The sequence below is a fragment of the Triticum urartu genome, chromosome 1, assembly GCF_003073215.2.
Source record: "Triticum urartu cultivar G1812 chromosome 1, Tu2.1, whole genome shotgun sequence".
Lineage (NCBI taxonomy): Eukaryota > Viridiplantae > Streptophyta > Magnoliopsida > Poales > Poaceae > Triticum > Triticum urartu.
In genome coordinates, this window is record NC_053022.1 from 451,676,016 (window position 1) to 451,697,360 (window position 21,345).

Genomic DNA, 21,345 nt, shown 5'->3' on the forward strand with positions numbered 1-21,345 from the left:
TTATGAAATAAAATTCCCACTGTATTAAATTTATCAGAACTTAATATGCAAAAGGTTTCAACATTTTATCACATTCTTACTTTTCTAGGGAATTATTGCAACAGCGGTTAACTTTCTGTTTTCGAACAGCAACATGTTGACTTCTAAAATAGGTATAGTAAAGGCTATCAATGCCACTTTTATTGAAATAAAAGATGAAAAACATTATTATAAATAACAGAAAGCAAATCCTAACAAAATAAATTGACCCTCTAAGCAAAACACATATCATGTGGCGAATAAAAATATAACTCCAAGTAAAGTTATCGATGAACGAAGACGAAAGAGGGGATGCCTTCCCGGGCATCCCCAAGATTAGGCTCTTGGTTGTCCTTGAATATTACCTTTGGGTGCTTTGGGCATCCCCAAGCTTAGTCTATTTCCACTCCTTATTCCATAGTCCATCAAATCCTTACCCAAAACTTGAAAACTTCACAACACAAAACTTAACAAAAAACTCGTAAGCTCCGTTAGTATAAGAAAATAAATCACCACTTCAAGGTACTGTAATGAACTCATTCTTTATTTATATTGGTGTTAAACCTACTGTATTCCAACTTCTCTATGGTTTATAAACTATTTTACTAGCCACAGATTCATCAAAATAAGTAAACAACACATGAAAAACAGAATCTATCAAAAACAGAACAGTCTGTAGTAATCTGGATCAAACGTATACTTCTGGAACTCATAAAATTCTCAAATAAATTTCTAGACCCGAGGAATTAATATATTAATCAGCTGAAAAAATAATTAACTAAATAGAACTCTCCAAATAAAAATGGCAGCAATGCTCGTGAGCACTAAAGTTTCTGTTTTTTACAGCATGATCAACAAGACTTTCCCCGAGTCTTCCCAAAGGTTCTACTTGGCACAAACACTAATTAAAAGCATAAAACCACATATAAAAAGAGGCTAGATGAATTATTTATTACTAAACAGAAACAAAAAGCAAGGAAAAAAATAAAGTTGGGTTGCCTCCCAACAAGCGCTATCGTTTAACGCCCCTAGCTAGGCATGATGATTTCAATGATGCTCACATAAAGGATAAGAATTGAAACTTAAAGAGAGCATCATGACGAATATGACTAGCACATTTAAGTATAACCCACTTCCTATGCATAGGGATTTTGTGAGCAAACAACTTATGGTAATAATAATCAACTAGCATAGGAAGGCAAATCAAGCATAACTTTGAAACTTTAAGCACATAGGGAGGAAGCATGATATTATTGCAATTCCTACAAGCATATATTCCTCCCTGCTAATAATTTTCAGTAGCATCATGAATGAATTCAAAAATATAACCAGCAGGTAAATAATTCTTTTCATGCTCTACTTGCATAGGAATTTTATTACTCTCCACACAAGCAAAATTCTTATCATTAATAGTAGTGGGAGCAAACTCAACAAAGTAATTATCATGGGATTGAAAATTGAAATCAAGATGAAAAGTTTCATTGTTATTATTATTCTTTAAAGCATACGTGTCATCACAATAATCATCATAGATAGGAGACATGCTTTCATCATAATAAATTTGCACATCAAAACTTGGGGGACTAAAAATATCACCTTCATCAAACATAGCTTCCCCAAGCTTGTGGCTTTGCATATCATTAGCATCATAGATATTCAAGGAATTCATACTAACAAGATTGAAATCATGCTCATCATTCAAATATTTAATGCCAAACATTCTAATGCATTCTTTTTCTAGCACTTGAGCACAAATTTCCTTTCCATCATACTCACGAAAGATATTAAAAATGTGAAGCGTATGAGACAAACTTAATTCCATTTTTTTGTAATTTTATTTTATAAACTGAACTAGTGATAAAACAAGAAACTAAAAGACTCGATTGCAAGATCTAAAGATATACCTTCAAGCACTCACCTCCCCGGCAACGGCGCCAGAAAAGAGCTTGATGTCTACAACACAACCTTCTTCTTGTAGACGTTGTTGGGCCTCCAAGTGCAGAGGTTTGTAGGACAGTAGAAAATTTCCCACAAGTGGATGACCTAAGGTTTATCAATCCGTAGGAGGCGTAGGATGAAGATGGTCTCTCTCAAGCAACCCTGCAACCAAATAACAAAGAGTCTCTTGTGTCCCCAACACACCCAATACAATGGTAAATTGTATAAGTGCACTAGTTCGGCGAAGAGATGGTGATACAAGTGGTATATGGATAGTAGATAAAGGTATTTGTAATCTGAAATTATAAAAAAGCAAGGTAACAAGTGATAAAAGTGAGCGTAAACAGTATTGCAATGCTAGGAAACAAGGCCTAGGGTTCATACTTTCACTAGTGTAAGTCCCCTCAACAATACTAACATAATTGGATCATAAAACTATCCCTCAACATGCAACAAAGAGTCACTCCAAAGTCACTAATAGCGGAGAACAAACGAAGAGATTATGGTAGGGTACGAAACCACCTCAAAGTTATTCTTTCCAATCAATCCGTTGGGCTATTCCTATAAGTGTCACAAACAGCCCTAGAGTTTGTACTAGAATAACACCTTAAGATACAAATCAACCAAAACCCTAATGTCACCTAGATACTCCAGTGTCACCTCAAGTATCCGTGGGTATGATTATATGATATGCATCACACAATCTCAAATTCATTTATCCAACCAACACAAAGGACCTCAAAGAGTGCCCCAAAGTTCTACCGGAGAATCACGACGAAAACATGTGCCAACCCCTATGCATAGGTTCCCAATGTCACGAAACCCACAAGTTGATCACCTTAACATACATCAAGTGGCACGCGGTATCCCATTGTCACCACAGATATCCATGGCAAGACATACATCAAGTGTTCTCAAATCTTTAAAGACTCAATCCGATAAGATTACTTCAAAGGGGAAACTCAATTCATTACAAGAGAGTAGAGGGGGAGGAGAAACATAAGATCCAACTATAATAGAAAGCTCGCGATACATCAAGATCGTATCATCTTAAGAACACGAGAGAGAGAGAGAGATCAAACACATAGCTACGGGTACATACCCTCAGCCCCGAGGGAGAACTACTCCCTCCTCGTCATGGAGAGCACCAGGATGATGAAGATGGCCACCGGTGAGGGTTCCCCCCTCCGGCAGGGTGCCGGAACGGGTCTAGATTAGTTTTCGGTGGCTACGGAGGCTTCTGGCGGTGGAACTCTCGATCTATCTTCCGTTCTGGAAGTTCTAGGTCACGTAGGTATATATGGGTGCAGGAGGTATGTCAGGGGAGCCACGGGGGCCCCACGAGGCAGGGGGCGCGCCCTAGGGGGGCGCCCCCCACCCTCGTGGGCAGCTCCCGTGTCTTCTGACGTGGGGTCCAAGTCCATCAGGTGTGTTTCCTTCCAAAATTAACTTCTCCAGTTGATTTCGTTCCGTTTCAACTCCATCTGATATTCCTTTTCTTCAAAACACTGAAATAGGCATAAAACAGCAAATCTGGGCTGGGCCTCCGGTTAATAGGTTAGTCCCAAAAATAATATAAAAGTGGATAATAAAGCCCTGTATTGCCCAAAACAGTAGATAATATAGCATGAAGCAATCAAAAATTATAGATACGTTGGAGACGTATCAGACCCTGCTTTTGCTACTTCACCTATCTTTATTACTGATAACGATTATGATTTCTCTGTCGATCCTGAGTTAATTACTTTGGTTGAGTCTGATCCTTTTTATGGCTATGAATCTGAAACTGTTGTGGCACATCATACAAAATTAAATTATATAGCCACCAAGTTCACTAATGATGAGAAAACTTGCTATTACTTTATCCTCAAGTTGTTTCCGTACTCATTAAAGGGTGATGCTAAAACATGGTTTAATTCTCTTGATCCTCGTTGTGTGCGTAGTCCCCAGGATATGATTTATTACTTCTCTGCTAAATATTTCCCCGCTCATAAGAAACAAGCTGCTTTAAGGGAATTATATAATTTTGTGCAAATTGAAGAAGAGAGTCTCCCGCAAGCTTGGGGGAGGCTTCTTCGATTACTTAATGCTTTTCCCGATCATCCTCTCAAGAAAAATGAAATACTTGATATCTTTTATAATGGACTAACTGATGCTTCCAGAGATTACCTGGATAGTTGTGCTGGTTGTGTTTTCAGGGAATGAATTGTTGTTCAAGCTGAATTGCTATTGAATAATATGTCGACTAATGAAAATAATTGGACACTTCCCGAACCAATTTCTAAGCCAACTCCGAAGAAAAGGGGTATTCTATTTCTCAGTCCTGAAGATATGCAAGAGGCAAAGAAATCTATGAAAGAAAAAGGTATTAAAGCTGAAGATGTTAAGAATTTACCACCTATTAAAGAAATACAGGGTCTTGATAACCCGACACAGGTAGTAATGATAAATTCTCTCTGTAGATTTGATGAAGGTGATATTCGTCGTTATAAGTCTGCTAGCCAATGCTTAGATAAGTTTGATAATTTTATTGTTAAACAAGAAAACTTCAATGTTTATGTTGGTAGACAATTGAAACACAATGCTGATATGCTTGAACACTTGAGTGATTATATGGCTAGTGTTAAAGTTGAACTTAAACTTATTAGTAAACATGCTTCTATGGTTACCACTCAAGTAGAACAAGTACTTAAAGCTCAGAATGATTTGCTTAATGAATTAAATAATAAGAAAAATGATAATGCTGTTAGAGTTATGACTAGAGGGGGTAAACTGACTGAGGAACCTCTGTATCCTGAGGGCCATCCTAAGAGAATTGAGCAAGATTCTCAAAGAATTAATGTTGATGCACCTAATCCTTCTAAAAAGGAGAAAAAGAAAAATGATAGGAATTTGCATGATTCTAGTGAACCTGTTGTTGACACACCTAAGAATCCCAATGATATTTCTATTTCTGATGCTAAAACACAATCTGGTAATGAACATGAACCTAGTGATAATGTTAATGATGATGTTCATGTTGATGCTCAACCTAGCAATATTAACGATGTAGAGATTGAACCTGCTGTTGATCTTGATAACACACACTCAAAGAATCAACGTAATGATAAGAGAGACTTTGTTGCTAGGAAGCACGGTAAAGAAAGAGAACCATGGGTTCAGAAACCCATGCCTTTTCCTCCTAAAACATCAAAGAAAAAGGATGATGAGGATTTTGAGCGCTTTGCTGAAATGATTAGACCTATCTTTTTGCGTATGTGCTTAAAATGAACCCTTATGCTAAGTATATGAAGGAAATTGTTACTAATAAGAGAAAGATATCGGAATCTGAAATTTCCACCATGCTTTTTAATTATACTTTTAAGGGTGGAATACCAAAGAATCTTGGAGATCCAGGAGTACCAACTATACCATGCTCCATTAAAAGAAACTATGTTAAAACTGTTTTATGTGATCTTGGAGCCAGTGTTAGTGCTATGCCTCTCTCTTTATATCGTAGACTTGATTTGAATAAGTTCACACCTACTGAAATATCTTTGCAAATGGCTGATAAATCAACTGCTATACATGTCGGTATTTGTGAGGATGTGCCTATTGTGGTTGCAAAGGTTACTATAATCACGGACTTTGTTATTATCGATATTCCTGAGAATGATAGTATGTCTATTATTCTTGGAAGACCATTCTTGAATACTGTAGGGGCTGTTATTGATTGCAACAAAGGTAATGTCACTTTTCATGTTAATGGTAATGAGCATACGGTACACTTTCCGAGGAAACAACCTCAAGTCCATAGTATCAATTCTGTTGGAAAAATTTCAACAATCACTATTGGAGGTTTTGAATTTCCTCTTCCTACTACCAAGAAGAAATATGATATTCTTATTGTTGGGGATGTGCATATCCCAGTTGAGGCAACCTAGTGTTATTCGAAATTTCTCCGGTTTCATGCTATTCGAAATGAGTTTGTTAACAAGACCTGATCAACCTTGTTAGTGGATTCCTTTTGATCAGCATGAGATGGATGAAGTTAGAAGGCACAACCTTTTGTACCCTCCTTTTACTTTCTGTTATTTATATTAAATAAAGCAAAAATAGTATTTTCTGTCTATTTTCTGAATTGTCCATGCAATAAAAAATATCCAAAAATAAAAGTTCTCCAAATGCCCTGAAAATGAAATATGATTTTTCTTGACTATTTGAGAATATCTAGCACTAAGAACACAACAGGCGGAGCAGCCACGTGCCCATGAGGGTTGAGGGGACGCACACCCCCTGTGGGCGCGCCCCCCTGCCTCGTGGACCCCACGTTGGTCCCCTTCACTTATCCTTGCACCCACACACTTCGTGTTGCTCTAGAAAAAAACACCTTCCATCTCAAACCCGGGTTCTAGCTCATCTTGCTGCCATTTTCGATCTCCTTGCACAAAGCTCCTCTCACAAAACTGCTTTCGGGATTGTTCTTTGGTATGTGACTCCTCCAATGTTCCTGACGGTGTCCTGGACTAGGGGGTACTCACCACGTCATCTCCCCATCTGTTAGATTGGGCCGAGGACCCCCATGGCCATATACTCATGGGCCAGTTCGGATAGCTGCCGCATACAAGGAAGATTCCACAAGACTTGGTGATCAAGACAAGGACTCCTCCCCACCGGCGTATTCGGCTACGACTCTTGTTATCCTAGGCCTCTGGTGCATTATATAAACCGAGGCCAGGCTAGTCGATATACAATATACATACAATCATACCATAGGCTAGCTTCTAGGGTTTAGCCTCTCTGATCTCGTGGTAGATCTACTCTTGTAACACCCATATCATCAATATTAATCAAGCAGGACGTAGGGTTTTACCTCCATCGAGAGGGCCCGAACCTGGGTAAAACTTCGCATCCCTTGCCTCCTGTTACCATCCAGCCTAGATGCACAGTTCGGGACCCCCTACCCAAGATCCGCCGGTTTTGACGCCGACATTGGTGCTTTCATTGAGAGCTCCGCTGTGTGATCGACAAAAGGATCGATGGCTCGCCTGCAGATCAACTGCGACTTCGGCATCTTTGTCACCAGCTCGACTGGTTACCTTGGTTCGACCAAGAACCGCGCCCTGTGTTCAGATCACCATGTTTGGACGAGGGCCTTCATCAAACATCAACTCCGATCTCTATCAAGATCATGGAGGAATCATCCATGGAGCTCGGGGGCTCAACGTCAACATTGCCCTCAAGCGACCGTGTTGTTTTTTTGGACAGAGAACTCGTATCTACCGCCACCACCTCCTCGAGTATCGCTTTGACGATCACTTTGTGGAATTGTTCGGAATTGAGTCTACAACAACCCTGGAAAATTTCGTCGAGTTTCGACAGAGGAATCTCTAGCAATCCACGATATACCGGAGCCCTGTCAAATCTGGACGGGAATCTGGATGAGTTTAGGGCGTGGTGTCCAGCTTCTAGCTCGGACATCCTTTGGAAGATCCAACCGTTGATCGGCTGCGGAATTACTATATCTAGGACCTCTCAAAATTTCAGCTCGATCCGACTGTCCAAACTCTGGGAACCTTCCGATTAGTGCATCACTTTTCGGATCTGTTTTCTGCGCGAAAACGAATCCGACCCGAGTTTGTCTTTTTTATGAATGGGATTTCGGACATCCCTTTTGAAGGAAGTTTTGTATGGGGTATTGTGTTTTGTTCCCGAACACATCCCACTAACTTTGAGATCTTTTGAACATGATCTTCAACATCATGCTGGTGTCAAACCAGTCCGGCAATATTGCTCCACAGCTGCCGACCGGCGCTAGACACGTCGTCACTTTGTTTAGCCGAGCTCAACTTCTTCGGATCACCATCTCGGCAAGCCGAACAAGAGTCCGGCATCGCGAAGGATAAATCATAACCAACATCGCCGCCCCACGGATAACACGGAGCGGGCATACCGGCATCGCCGCGCGGTCGCTTCATCAAGCCGACATCGACCACGTCACGACCTGCATCGGCAGGGCCGCGCTATTGCTTCTTCAAGCTGGTGTCCATCATGCCAACCTACTTCGACTCATCAGCTGACATCGAGGCTTCAACATCTCGGCTGGACCGGGGGCTTCGTCATCTCTTCATCAACCTACTCCGGACACTTCGGTGTCACTAGCCGACCAGCTCCGTCACGTTAGCTGGGCCGAGGGCTTTGCCTTGGCGAGCCAACCTTTGCTAGCATTGCCATGCCGTCGTTTTATCGCCCATCAGGCAATGGGTGTGAGGATCGAGCCCCGATTTTGGGAATCACCTTCCTTCGGATTGCTACAACAAACAAACCAGGTGCTATTAATCCCAGTATTTTTTGCTTGTTTGGGTTCATTTTTCCTAACGAATTATTACTCTGGTTTGTCAATCATATGTACGCAGGTCTATCAAATGGTGGCCACATTAACGACAGTCGCATGGTGGTTCGGTCAGTTTCCGTACATAGTCCGGCGAACGCCGCATCCGGAGCTCAGACCGACCTATGAATTCAGGCTTTGCCACGCCTTTACCGCATCACGCCGATGCCCTGCATCGACATTGACTTCGGCGCCAGGCCATATTTATTTTATTACTCACTTTGCATAAATTATTTATTATGCAACAATTTTTTTTAATTATCTTTATTACTATTATCTCCGGTTTGCACTATTTTTGTGCATAGGAAAATGATCCGGGGACTTCGGCATCACTTCGCCGGTCTGCATTGACCGTGCTATGTCACCACTTCGGCGTGTCGAGCTCTCCGCTCCGCCACCTCGGGACCGGCTTGGGGGATGGAACCTTGTCCCGCATCAATCTCGGACCGCGTCATCAATGCCGAACACATTAACCAGCTAAGTCGGTTTCATGCTCAATGTTTTAATTTTTAACTTGTGTTCGGTTTGACCAAGCATTATACCTTTTTTGGAAAAAAGTTGCTTGTAAAAAATTTCCTTGTCCAAACTTTGTTTGTGACGCATAAATTCAAATACCCAATTCATTTGGGGGCTTCATTCATGAAGCTTTTCCTCTTGCATATGATTATACTTGTACGACTTCGTTCCTCGTTCGTGTATTACGGCACAATATGCACCATATTGACTTAAGCGATTTGCAAGTTGGGTTGCCTCGCTCCTGTGTTTACCCCTACGTTCCCAATTGTTCGGCTAGGGAGTAAAGGGAGCACCTCTGCGATTGTCATTATCGGGTCATCCGAGCCGGACCTCAGACTGGGTGAAGCCGAAAGCTAGCACTCTTATAGTTTTCAATGATGGTCGACACACAATGGAACTCATGACTACAAAAAATATATTGCACAAGTCTCATAATAACAATGAGCACCGAAGAAAGGTATCGGTGGGGGTACTATTTTCTTCGAAGATGCTTCTTACACTTTGAAGTAATATAGCATAAGTTCCCTGAGGGCGCTTTGTCTGTTATAGCCTTATGGCCTGATTGCCTGGTTATTGGAAACACCGTCGATATTCTCGACAGATGGAGTACATAACACTTTTCGGTCCTTGCCGAAGAGGGAGAAGCCGACGGTCGGTGAAGACGCGTTTAAAGTTCGGTTGAACATAGATATGATATAAGTACTTCGGTACATGCAATCATTCTTTTACCCAAGTCACTTGGGGGCTCTTAAATTTATATGAGCCGTTTTATGATAAGTGTTCTTCTTCTTAGTCGTTGCAAAGTTTTATTATTATTATTATTATTATTATTATTATTATTATCTATCACTCCTTTTTTCGACACGAGCGTGTGGTCACTAGCCGGGGAGCCTAATTTCTCTCTCAAAGCCGCTAGAGTTCAGTTTGCTAAACTGGCCTAATGAGAAATACTCCGCCCTCGGGATAGGAGGTTGAAGCCGTAGGCTAACCCACTTGAAGTCCTGAGATAGGATGTATCATGTTAAAGAACGACAGAAGCACTTCTTTTGCTAAGGCCAATTTTCGGATTAGCACCGAACACTTGATCTTGTTGGGACGTCAAGTTTTTACTGATGTTTTTTGGTTTTCCAAGGTTTTGGGACTTTTAAACTATTTGTGTGTTTTCAGCACAAGTCTCACAGTGCAACACCGGACACCTTTAGAGATTCGGCAAAAACATTCTCGGATATTGCTATATATGCATTGGTTTCGAATTGTGTCTTCGGTCAATAGTTGGGTTGCCCGGCTCCTGCGCTTGCCTCCTATGTTCGGCTTTGTTCGGCTTTGTTCGGCTAGGTGTGCAAAGGGAGAACCACTGCGATTGTGCTTCCAGCTCGCATGGGTAAGCACCTCAGTGGAGAAAGCCAAAAACTTACTGTCACAAATAAGCGTAAACTGGTCAGCGATCCGATGACTGTGTTAAATGATGGGCCATTTATAACATTGGCCGAAGTGTTTACGGCTTGACCTCGACTGTCGCCGAACACTACCGGGGGCTAGTAACTGGCCTCCCAAACTAAATCCTCAATATTTTGCTCTTACATTAGAGCTGAGGCTGCATGATCATACTTAGCATGACAACCCAAAGAAAGGAACCGATAGCGGGACTATTTTCTTTGGAAGACATTTCTTATGTTAAACAATAATATAACATATCTCTCTGCGTACCTTTGTTTATAAAGCCGTATGGCCAGATTGCCTTGTTTGTTGTAAATCTTTGCCCTCATAAAGGCTTTATAAAGTAGGACAAACACTCCCCGGCTACTAGCCGAGGAGGTGGAAGCCGATGGTCGGTCAACAAAGTTTTGTACAATGCGGATCCGAGCATTAATGACGTGAAGTACTTGGATACATTGAGTCATTACACATAATCTGTGATTTTACTATCGATATTGATCCTTAATTCGGCCACCCGTGCCCGCATTAAGGCTCGGGGGCTACTGGGCTTCGGGCTTATTATTTACAAATATTAAAGGGGCACATCGATCCCCTGATCTAGTGTTGCCACCCGACCAGTGTCTCGGGGGCTATTACATTGCCTGTTCAATGCAGAAAATTTTAAGTGCAATACATTTTCTGAGGAGATTTCGATCCTCAGGTTGGTCGGCCGCACCCAACATGAGTCTCGAGGACTGAGCATGCCGCTTTTAGTGTCCCGAAGTATTCTGCCGAGCTAGGACTTGATCCTCAGACCGATTTTGCAAATTAACCCGAGTCTCAGCGGCTACTAGGATCAGCAGTCTTACATCATCCTTCAGGTGCATCTCGGGTTTTAGACCGATACACACCTTGAGGGCTACTGACTATATATCTCGGCAGAGAATAAATTGCACCAATAAAAAGTATTGACAAAAAACGGCCCACGGTACGGGTGATGCACCACCTCGGAAGCAGTCCGGCATAAAGCTCGGGCGCTAGTGGCTGGCTCCATAGAGGGCATTTCCGGCATTAAGCTCGGCTAAACTCCTTCAACTTTTTTGGACCAAGATGATCTATGACATCTTGGATATAGTCCGGCGTTGGAGCTTGGATACAGCCCGACGTTGGAGCCCGGAGACATTTCGGGGTTGGAGCTCGGAAGCAGTTCGTCATTGGTGCTCGGCTGCAAAAAATACCTCGAATGCAGTCCGGCGTTAGAGCTCGGACGCAAGAGGACACTGCCTCCTGGGAACAACTTCAAACCCGAGGTGTGGCATAAAAATAACAAGGCATTGATAAAGGCTGAAAACTTAAAGGGGCTCCTCGGATACCCGGCGTGTAAAACTTGTCGAATGCATTTCGGTGATCCTAAAGATCGAAGATGGGAAGATTTGTTGAACCAGTTTCCAAGACCGACAACCAAAGATGAAGAACATTTCGGAAGAATCGAGGAGCGTCTCTAACTTGAAGACCGGTTCAGGGGGCTACTGACGGTGTCCTGGACTAGGGGGTACTCACCACGTCGTCTCCCGATCTGTTAGATTGGGCCGAGGACCCCCATGGCCGTATACTCATGGGCCAGTTCGGAGAGCTGCCCATACAAGGAAGATTCCACAAGACTTGGCGATCAAGACAAGGACTCCTCCCCACCGGCGTATTCGGCTAGGACTCTTGTTATCCTAGGCCTCGGGTGCATTATGTAAATCGAGGCCAGGCTAGTCGATATACAATATACATACAATCATACCATAGGCTAGCTTCTAGGGTTTAGCCTCTCTGATCTCGTGGTAGATCTAGTCTTGTAACACCCATATCATCAATATTAATCAAGCAGGACGTAGGGTTTTACCTCCATCGAGAGGGCCCGAACCTGGGTAAAACTTCATGTCCCTTGCCTCCTGTTACCATCCGGCCTAGACGCATAGTTCGGGACCCCTACCCGATATCCGCCGGTTTTGACACCGACAGTTCCAATTAGTTTTTGTTCTAGTGCTTTATTCATTGCAAATTTTTGCTGCTTAGGTGACCTTGTTCTTGAGCTTGCATGTCAAATTTATGTGGTCAAAAGTAGTTTTAATGCATGATATAGCCTATAGGCACTTGTAGGAGTAGTTTCTATCAATCTTGTTGAGTTTGGTTCAATTTTATTTTAAGTTACTAAAAATTTTAGAAATTTTCAGAAAAACATGAAGAGATTTTTGAGGGGCTCATCGATCCGAAGCTCGAAGGATAAGAAAAGTGAAGAGAACAATAAGCCCAAGTATAATCTCCCTCGTACTGCGGAGGTTCGGCCATGTGAATGGCCTTGCGATGAGTTCTTGAGAGATGCTGGGATTCATGAAGACTTTTATCATTTGGCTGAGAATGCAGGCCTCACCACCTTCCTCCACGACCAGCGTGAACAGTATCTCTTACTCAGCAATATCTTTGTGCGAAATTTTCATTTCCATGCTAGGAGATCACCTCCTTTGGTGGAATTTTATTTATATGATGAGCATAAGGAGATGTCACTTTATGATTTTTGCTGGGCCTATTTGATACCCTTTGAGGGCAGCATAGAGGAACCACATCGTAATGATGTGGAGGGATTTACTGATATGATGGTTGTAGGGGAAACGAGGAAAGTTTCCGATGCGAGAATCACTAGCATACATTTTCCTGTTCTATGTTACTTCGCAATATTTGCTAGTAGATGCCTAATTGGTCGCGGGAACTGTGCAAAGCTTAGTGCCCCTGATATTGTTATTTTGCGCCATGCCTTGTTTCAGGATACTACTTTAAGTTTAGGCGCTATTGTTGCTAAATGGTTAAATCTGAACTGTACTAAGGGCCCCGTCCTCGGAGGCATCTTTGCCTCGCGCCTTGCTGCACACTTTAACATACCTATGAGGCATTATGAGAAAGAGGAAAAGTTGTTGCCTCCTATTGCTCTAGGTTATAAGAGTATGGTAGCACATGGTTTTATTGTTAAGGATAAGAATAAGACACTGAAATATAAATTGATATTTAACAAAAAATATTTTGAGTTTATTACCTTTCCTGCACCCTCTTTGTTCAACATATTTTTAGGCATATGCCTTGTTCTGCCAGAAGCCATTCATGCCTACCGGAGCCAGATGTCAGCTGCAGAGATGGAGCCACCATCTGACCCTCACCGTCAGTCCGTTTATCAGTGGAATCAGGAGGAGATCGCCAGCCAGTGGCAATCTGAGGACCCTTCTTAGTACGACCCCAACTATAGTTTTGATCCATGGGCATAGACCAACTTAGGCCAAAAGCCTAAGCTTGGGGGAGTATGTATCTCTCACCGACATTACATTCATGTTCACACACTCATGACAATTGTCGCTGCTCATACTTTTTTCATTGTATCATCCATGCTAGTTTATTTTCTTTTTAAGCTTTCTTCTTGTGTGTTTGAAAAACTTTAATAAAAACCCAAAAAAATAGTTGTAGCTTTTAGTTAGTTTACTTTTCACGCCTGTAGTGGTAGTAATTAAAAGAAAACCCAAAGAGATTTCTCGTTCTTCTTTTGCTTGTTGGGAGCTTTCCCGTGTAAATAGTTTTGTTTTATTTCTTTTCTTTGGGGTCGAGAGGAGAAGACCATAATGAAAATGTTGAGTGGCTGTTATATGCATTATTGTTGATCTAACAGAGAACCCATATTACCTTGTCTTCCCTCTTGAATTGAATGCTTACAGATTCCAGCTTAGTCCAATGCACATGCACTATTATTATTATCCATACTATTCGGTCGTGCAAGTGAAAGGCAATAATGACGATATATGATGAACTGATTGAGATGAGAAAAGATGGTAAGAACTCGACCTCTCTTGTTTTTGTAAATATGATTAGTTCATCGTTCCTGATTCAGCCTATTATGAAATAAACATGTTTGCAATGACAATTAGAGATTGTAGTTGCTTATGCCGTGCTTAATTAGCTAGGAGTTTATAATGGTTTACCTTGCGTGCCAACATGCTATTAAAATGGTTATGATGTGGTATGATAGGGTGGTATCCTCCTTTGAACGATTCGAGTGGCTTGACTTGGCACATGTTCACGCATGTAGTTGAAAAAAAATCAACATAGCCTCTATGATATTTATGTTCATGGTGCATTATATCCTACTCATGCTTGCATTCGGTGTTGATTAATTTTAATGCATGTTCATGACTGTTGTCGCTCTCTAGCTGGTCGCTTCCCAGTCTCTTTCTATCCATCACTTGTACTAAGTGGGAATACTGCTTGTGCATCCAATTCCATAAAACCCAAAGTTATTGCATATGAGTCCACCATACCTTCCTATATACGGTATCTACCTGCCGTTCCAAGTAAATTTGTATGTGCCAAACTCTAAACCTTCAAATAAACATTCTGTTTTGTATGCTCGAATAGCTCATGTATCAAGTAGGGTTGTCTGCATCCTCCATGCTAGATGGGTTATTCTCAAGAGGAGTGGACTCCGCTCCTCATTCACGAGAAAATGGCTGGTCACCGGGATGCCAAGTCCCATGCTCAAATCAAATCAAAATAATAGCAAACAAAACTCCCCCAGGATTGTTGTTAGTTGGAGGCACCCATTGTTTCGGGCAAGCCATGGATTGATGCTTGTTGGTGGTGGGGGAGTACAAACCATACCATTCTACTTGGGAACCGCCTATAATGTGTGTAGCATGGAAGATATCGAGATCTCTCGGTTGTTATGTTGACAATGAAAGTATACCGTTCAAAATATTATTCATATCTATTTCAAAACTGAGCTCTGGCACCTCTACAAATCCCTGCTTCCCTCTGCGAAGGACCTATCCATTTACTTTTATGTTGAGTCATCATCCTCTTATTAAAAAGCACCAGTTGAAGAGCACCGTTGTCATTTGCATCCATTACTGTTAGTTTACATTGAGTATGACTGTGACTGGATCTCTTTTACCATGAATTACAATGTCTAGTCAGTCCTTGATCCTTAAAGGTGCTCTGCATTTCTGTTTCGCGATCTTAGAAAGTTCTAGCGAGATACCATCTTGTTATATCATATCATGATTGTTTTGAGAAAGTGTTGTCATCCGAGATTTGTTATTATTGCTCGCTAGCTGATTATGCCATTGATATGAGTACACATGTGACCTAAATGTTAGTGTGAATATAGTTAGTTCATAAACTCTCCCTAATAATAAAGCACGGATTGAGTCTCTGGGTTCATCGTCATGGCATTTTTGCAAAACACTCCCTCAAGTTTCTGGTAATTAACCCGCGCTCCAGATTTAAGCGCTCCAGATTTAAGTTAGTAGTAATAAGTAAAAAAGAAACGAATCGTTCTCACCCGAACGGACGGACGCAACGCCCGGTCTCCACCTGCCCCAATCCCGACTCCAGGCCGTCATCCCCAACACACCATGAGGACGAAGATGGCGGCGGCGCTGGTCCGGGCCTCTGGGGGGATCGGACCTCCTACGCCTGACCGATCCTCCTACTTCTCCTCGCGCTGCTCCTCGCTGTCCCCGCTCGCGGCCATCTCCAACGCCTCCTCCCACGCCTATGCCTTCGCGGGCCGTCAGCCGGTGCCCGCCCCGTATCCCACCTTCTTCGACGATGTCGTTGACGCCATCGTCGACAAGTACGGCTGGGATCCCGACACCGAGGTCCGGGTTTGGCTGCTCGACGCCAAGGGCGCGCTCGTCGACGCCGTGCAGTGCTACAAGTTCCCCGCCCGCGTGGGGCCCCGCGGTCGCGCTGGCGCAGGCCTCCGACGGGGCCGTCGACTGGAGACGCCCCGACGCCCGCGCGGTGGAGGAGGTGGTCGGGCCTGACGGGGTCGACTTCGTGACCAGCGATGGCGACCTGGCGTTCGGCTCCGGCGTTACGGTCCGTGACATGGTAGGGCCGCTCGAGCTGGTGGTCTGCGATGGCGCTGGCAGGGGCCGCGCAGAGCTCCAGTTGCCGTCGGTGTGTGCTGTTTGACTTTTATCTTTGTTACTTCAGTTTTTTGCTTCTGCTTGCTTGCTTGCTATGCTCTTGATGTTGTGTGGCCTGTAAGATGAAGCAGTTACTACAATTGGTGAATGGTCTAGCTGCTGCTTATCCCTTTTCTGTTTCTGACTTTGAATTGATTGCGTTTGTTGTAGTGTCTGCACCACCGCCCGTTCATTAGAATGCATGTTCCGGCAGTCCACGCATCGATCACTGGCAAATTAAAAAGGCATGAATGCACTAAACAGAAATTCTGTGTAGATGATTCTTGTATATGGCAATGGCACACGCGCTGGTTGATGAAGCCGCTGAGCCGGAAGGCCCTCTCATTTCCATGCTAATGAGTATCACGACGAACATGGCCCCCACCTCAGTGCCTCCCTGTCGGCGGTGAGGTCTGGTCGGATCTGTACAACCCGCAATATTAGTAAAGAAAAAGAATAGCTTGATTGTTCTATGACTCTATCGTGGATAGGTAATTTGCATCAGAGGTCTATAGGATCTCCGCCATTAGTTTCCCATTAGAAAATTGAGTTACTAAATTAAGGAAGATGTCCAAAGAGAGGTATCGAAGGCATGATATGCATCAGAAGATCCTCATCACTGAAGTAGTACTCCACCAGTCCACCTATAGTTTTGGAACATATAAACACGGCATCAAAGTGGTACCTGACACCAAATAAAGAGTTCAGGTCAGGGTGTTATACTGCAGCTAAGCAGTATAGTATGAATTTCTAAGTTTAAGGAGGATTTCAGTGTTTCTAAAGAAAGGGACAAGGATCAGGGCTATAAGATTGTTGAAAGACTCATAGACATGTACCATGAATCGGTTACAGTATGCTTTCTACCCGTCTTTTCCTTATATTGACTAAACCTTAGTAAATAACTATTTCTAGTTTTCTCATGTAACCTGAACTACTGCTGGTTTAAATTTCAGTTCCGCAAGCTGCGGCACACATGGTCTGCCTTCGTGTTGTCCTACCTGCTTCAGGGCCCTCTACTTCTTCCCCCAAGATTGCCATTATGATTAAAAAATCTGAAGAGAGCAATTTAATTGGTAACACATCATATTTATTCTGCAACTGCATGTGAATTCTCATCTTGCGCCTACCTCTTTTGCTTACCAGGTTGCAAAATTTCATTAACTTATTTGTCGAAGTATCCTGCAAAATCATTTCTCTTGTGGGAATTAGCCTATTGTATTGATCTAACAAGGTCCACTTGAACCTACATAACAACTATGCAGTGAAGATGGAGAGCTTTAGGCAAAAAAAGAAAGAAAAAACTAGCACGTGATCTATGGAGAATAATTTTGACAGCAACTTCAACTGTAAGATTCCCGAAGTTATTTCTATGAAAGTTTGTAAGTTTTCTTGATATCTATGTACACTGACATGGATCGCAATTAATGTTGGCAGATGCAATGGAGTACACTTGATGCAATCAATTCTGGTGTGTTTGTGATGCAATGACGTATGAATAACGACAGAAAAATATGCCTGAGGAGTATGGGTATGTAGTAACATTTCTCTGTTATTTTTGGAACAACTTGGAATATCTTATTGGTAGTTTATATACAAAGTCATTTTGATAATTATCATGCTGCAAACCTACATAGTTTTCTATATTAATCATGTCATGCTAAAATATAAAAGTTATAGCTTCAATAAATTGATAAAATACAGATTTGGGCTTTACATATTTATTGAATATATATTTACGTATGAATACGTCATTACGGTCGGACTCTAGCGAGGATCAGTGGTTGTTATACCCCACCAGGTAACTTGCTACTGTTGGTGAAACTCTCTTGTGAAGAAACGCCGATCTTGAAATCTTGATCCTACTTATAGGCCGTATTGCAAGCAATGTACTCATGTTTTACTGAACATGTAGGTAACATGAAATTTTGATCTTCTCCCATCACTGAAAGTTGTGTTTTAAACTTGCAAAAGCATTGCTAAGCCTATTCAATCATTTCTATTTTACCCTAGATTTCACTCCATAGCATAATTGAGATACAAATGGGCGTTACTGATGTCGAGGAGAATAGTTAGAAGCTCTTGGATAGAGAATCTGAGATTTATATAGGTTCAGTAGAACAAAAAGTTTCGGATTCACTACTCCAGATACAACGATGCGGTATATATAGTTAACTTCGTACTTTATATTACATATTTTTCTTCCTCCAATAGTTCTTCGGATATAATCTACACCTGAAACAATAAATTGTTAAAAGCAAGGAAGAGTAACAAGTTCTGCAAATTAGTTTCATCAGGAGAGAACTGGCTGAAATGAAGCTAATACCGATGTACTGAATATCCTGCAGTGGTTAGTATACTAAAGAGTAAAACTGCATGTTTTTGTCATATCTGAAACCCTTTTCTGCTCCATACTTTATGTAAACAATGCCTGTGCATTGGCATAAGAACCATAGATTGAAAAATCATCATCCATTGTCATTCGTCACCCTGGCAATGATGCATTTGCTATTCAGAAGACTTCTTGTCCGGTTTAGTGTGTGATTTGTTACTATGATAAGGAAACATTTCCTCAACCCATCTTTCACTACACACACAGGTTGCATAGAGGAGTATAAGGATTTCTTCATCGGGCTAGTCCACGTGGAAGATGTCGCGTTAGCCCATATCACGCTGTTTGAAAACCCGGCTGCATCCAGGAGGCACCTCTGTGTGGAGCCCATATGTCACTTGAGCGATCTCGCGTCCCAAGTCGCGGAGCTCTACCCTGACTACGAAGTCCCGAAGTAAGCAACACACACTAAACACATACTTCACATGTTTGAAGAACAATAATTTCATAACAAACGACGACATGAATGGACTGTTGTCACGGTGCTAATCTCTTTGTGTTTGATCAGTTTGGTCGGCAGATTACCTGAGGACACGCATCCTGGGCTGGTGAGGGTGGAGGCGGTGCCGAAGAAGCTGATGGCACTGGGCCTGCATTTCACTCCTTTGGAAAAGATCATCAAGGATGTGGTGGAGAGCCTTCGGAGAAGAGGATGCATCGCCTGAAGGCTGGATTATTAGTTGTACCATATTCCTTCCCTTCTGTTGTAGGGTCATGATCAACCCTTGCTCCAGAGATGTGTTGTGCCCAACCCAGTGCTAGACCTTATAGTTGCCTGTATGATTGTGCAATAACAGCTGGTTGATCTACTGGTACACCTGTCTATTCTTGCTAGATACTTGCGGCTCTTAAATTGTTCATTTCCATTCTTCACTTTTTTGTTATCTTTGATGTCCTTTCTCAATCCTTTGGACATCAACCGGTACTTATCCCGTCGCAATGTTGGACACCTTACTATCTTTACAAATGATAGGCAGTACAAAATCAAGAAATGCTTTGAACCTTTGCAACTTCATTTTACAAGATGAAAATATGCTAATTTTAATTTGTCATAGGGGAACTCTTCCCAACCAAACAGCCAACTATCTGTAAAAACTCCCAAAATATACCCTAAAAAGACTATCTGTAAAAAAAAATTAACACAACAAATATAGTTTAAAAATGTTCATGCTATTTTTCAACAAAATATGTTTGCACTTTTTTAAAAAAGCTTAAAAATTTCCAAGAAATATTCCATTTTTAAGAAAAAATATTTCCACTTAAAAATGTACAACAAAACATTCTTTTCAAAAAGCATCTGATACAAAAATGTTCTTTTTAGGGAAATATTCCAATTTCATAAAAGCGTTAACTATTCTTAAAAAAAGTGTTCCATTTTTATGCAAACGTTAAATTTTATTAAAAATAAGAAAAATTCCATGTTTAACCTTATCATAGATGTTTATTAAAATTGAATATAAGAAATGGTGCACAATGGCAAATGAAAGCAGGTTGTGCCCTTTTTTCCGCCCGGTGCAATGCACGGGCATTTGTACTAGTCTTTTCTAAAAAATCGAGTGCTGGCTTTACATATTTACAACAATAAGAGCAAACACAGTTTGTAAAAGTTTTTCTTTATCACTTTCTGTTTATCAATTGAATTGCTTGAGGACAAGCAAAGGTTTAAGCTTGGGGGAGTTGATACGTCTCCGTCGTATCTACTTTTCCAAACACTTTTGCCCTTGTTTTGGACTCTAACTTGCACGATTTGAATGGAACTAACTCGGACTGACGATGTTTTCAGCAGAATTGCCATGGTGTTATTTTTGTGCAGAAATAAAAGTTCTTGGAATTATCTGAAAATCAAAGGAGATTATTTTTGGAATATGTAAAAAAATACTAGAAGAAGAATCTACATCAGGGGGCCCACACCCTGTCCACGAGGGTGGGGGCGCGCCCCCTGCCTCGTGGGCCCCATGACGCTCCACCGACCTCAACTCCAACTCCATACATTCATGTTCGGAGAGAAAAAAATCAGAGAGAAGGATTCATCGCATTTTAAAATACGGAGCCGCCGCCAAGCCCTAAACTCTCTCAGGAGGGCTGATCTAGAGTCCGTTCAGGGCTCCGGAGAGGGGAATTCGTCGCCATCGTCATCATCAACCTTCCTCCATCACCAATTCCATGATGCTCACTGCCGTGCGTGAGTAATTCCATTGTAGACTTGCTGGACGGTGATGGGTTGGATGAGATTTATCATGTAATCGAGTTAGTTTTGTTAGGGTTTGATCCCGAGTATCCACTATGTTCTGAGATTGATGTTGCTATGACTTTGCTATGCTTAATGCTTGTCACTAGGGCCCGAGTGCCATGATTTCAGATCTGAACCTATTATGTTTTCATGAATATGTGTGAGTTCTTGATCCTATTTTGCAATTCTATAGTCACCTACTATGTGTTATGATCCAGCAACCCCGAAGTGACAATAATGGGGACCACTCTTGGTGATGATCGTAGTTTGAGGAGTTCATGTATTCACTATGTGTTAATGCTTTGGTCCAGTACTCTATTAAAAGGAGGCCTTAATATCCCTTAGTTTCCAATAGGACCCCGCTGCCACGGGAGGGTAGGACAAAAGATGTCATGCATGTTCTTTTCCATAAGCACGTATGACTATATTCGGAATACATGCCTACATTACATTGATGAATTGGAGCTAGTTC

General features: G+C 41.9%; 1 protein-coding gene across 8 annotated transcripts; it reads left to right on the forward strand.

Annotated features, from left to right (window-relative positions):
* The first annotated feature begins 15,623 nt into the window (after positions 1–15,623).
* LOC125518047 lies at positions 15,624–19,516 on the forward strand. Of its 8 annotated transcripts, none has more exons than XR_007287946.1 (5): positions 15,624–16,246; positions 17,208–17,600; positions 17,689–17,782; positions 18,851–19,037; positions 19,152–19,516. XR_007287946.1 is itself a non-coding variant. In XM_048683011.1 (2 exons), exons 1-2 carry the CDS (start codon positions 15,839–15,841, stop codon positions 17,033–17,035), a joined length of 417 nt encoding a protein of 138 aa, XP_048538968.1. In that variant the 5' UTR covers positions 15,624–15,838; the 3' UTR covers positions 17,036–17,201. The 8 variants fall into 8 exon arrangements, 1 of the variants encoding a protein (XP_048538968.1); XR_007287947.1 differs by having other exon boundaries at positions 18,860–19,037; XR_007287945.1 differs by having other exon boundaries at positions 17,208–17,397; positions 17,517–17,600; positions 17,689–19,037.
* The last annotated feature ends 1,829 nt before the right edge of the window (positions 19,517–21,345 follow it).

Excerpts from the sequence above, each read along its gene's own strand:
- LOC125518047 (XM_048683011.1), top strand. The coding sequence starts at position 15,839 with ATGCCTTCGCGGGCCGTCAGCCGGTGCCCGCCCCGTATCCCACCTTCT.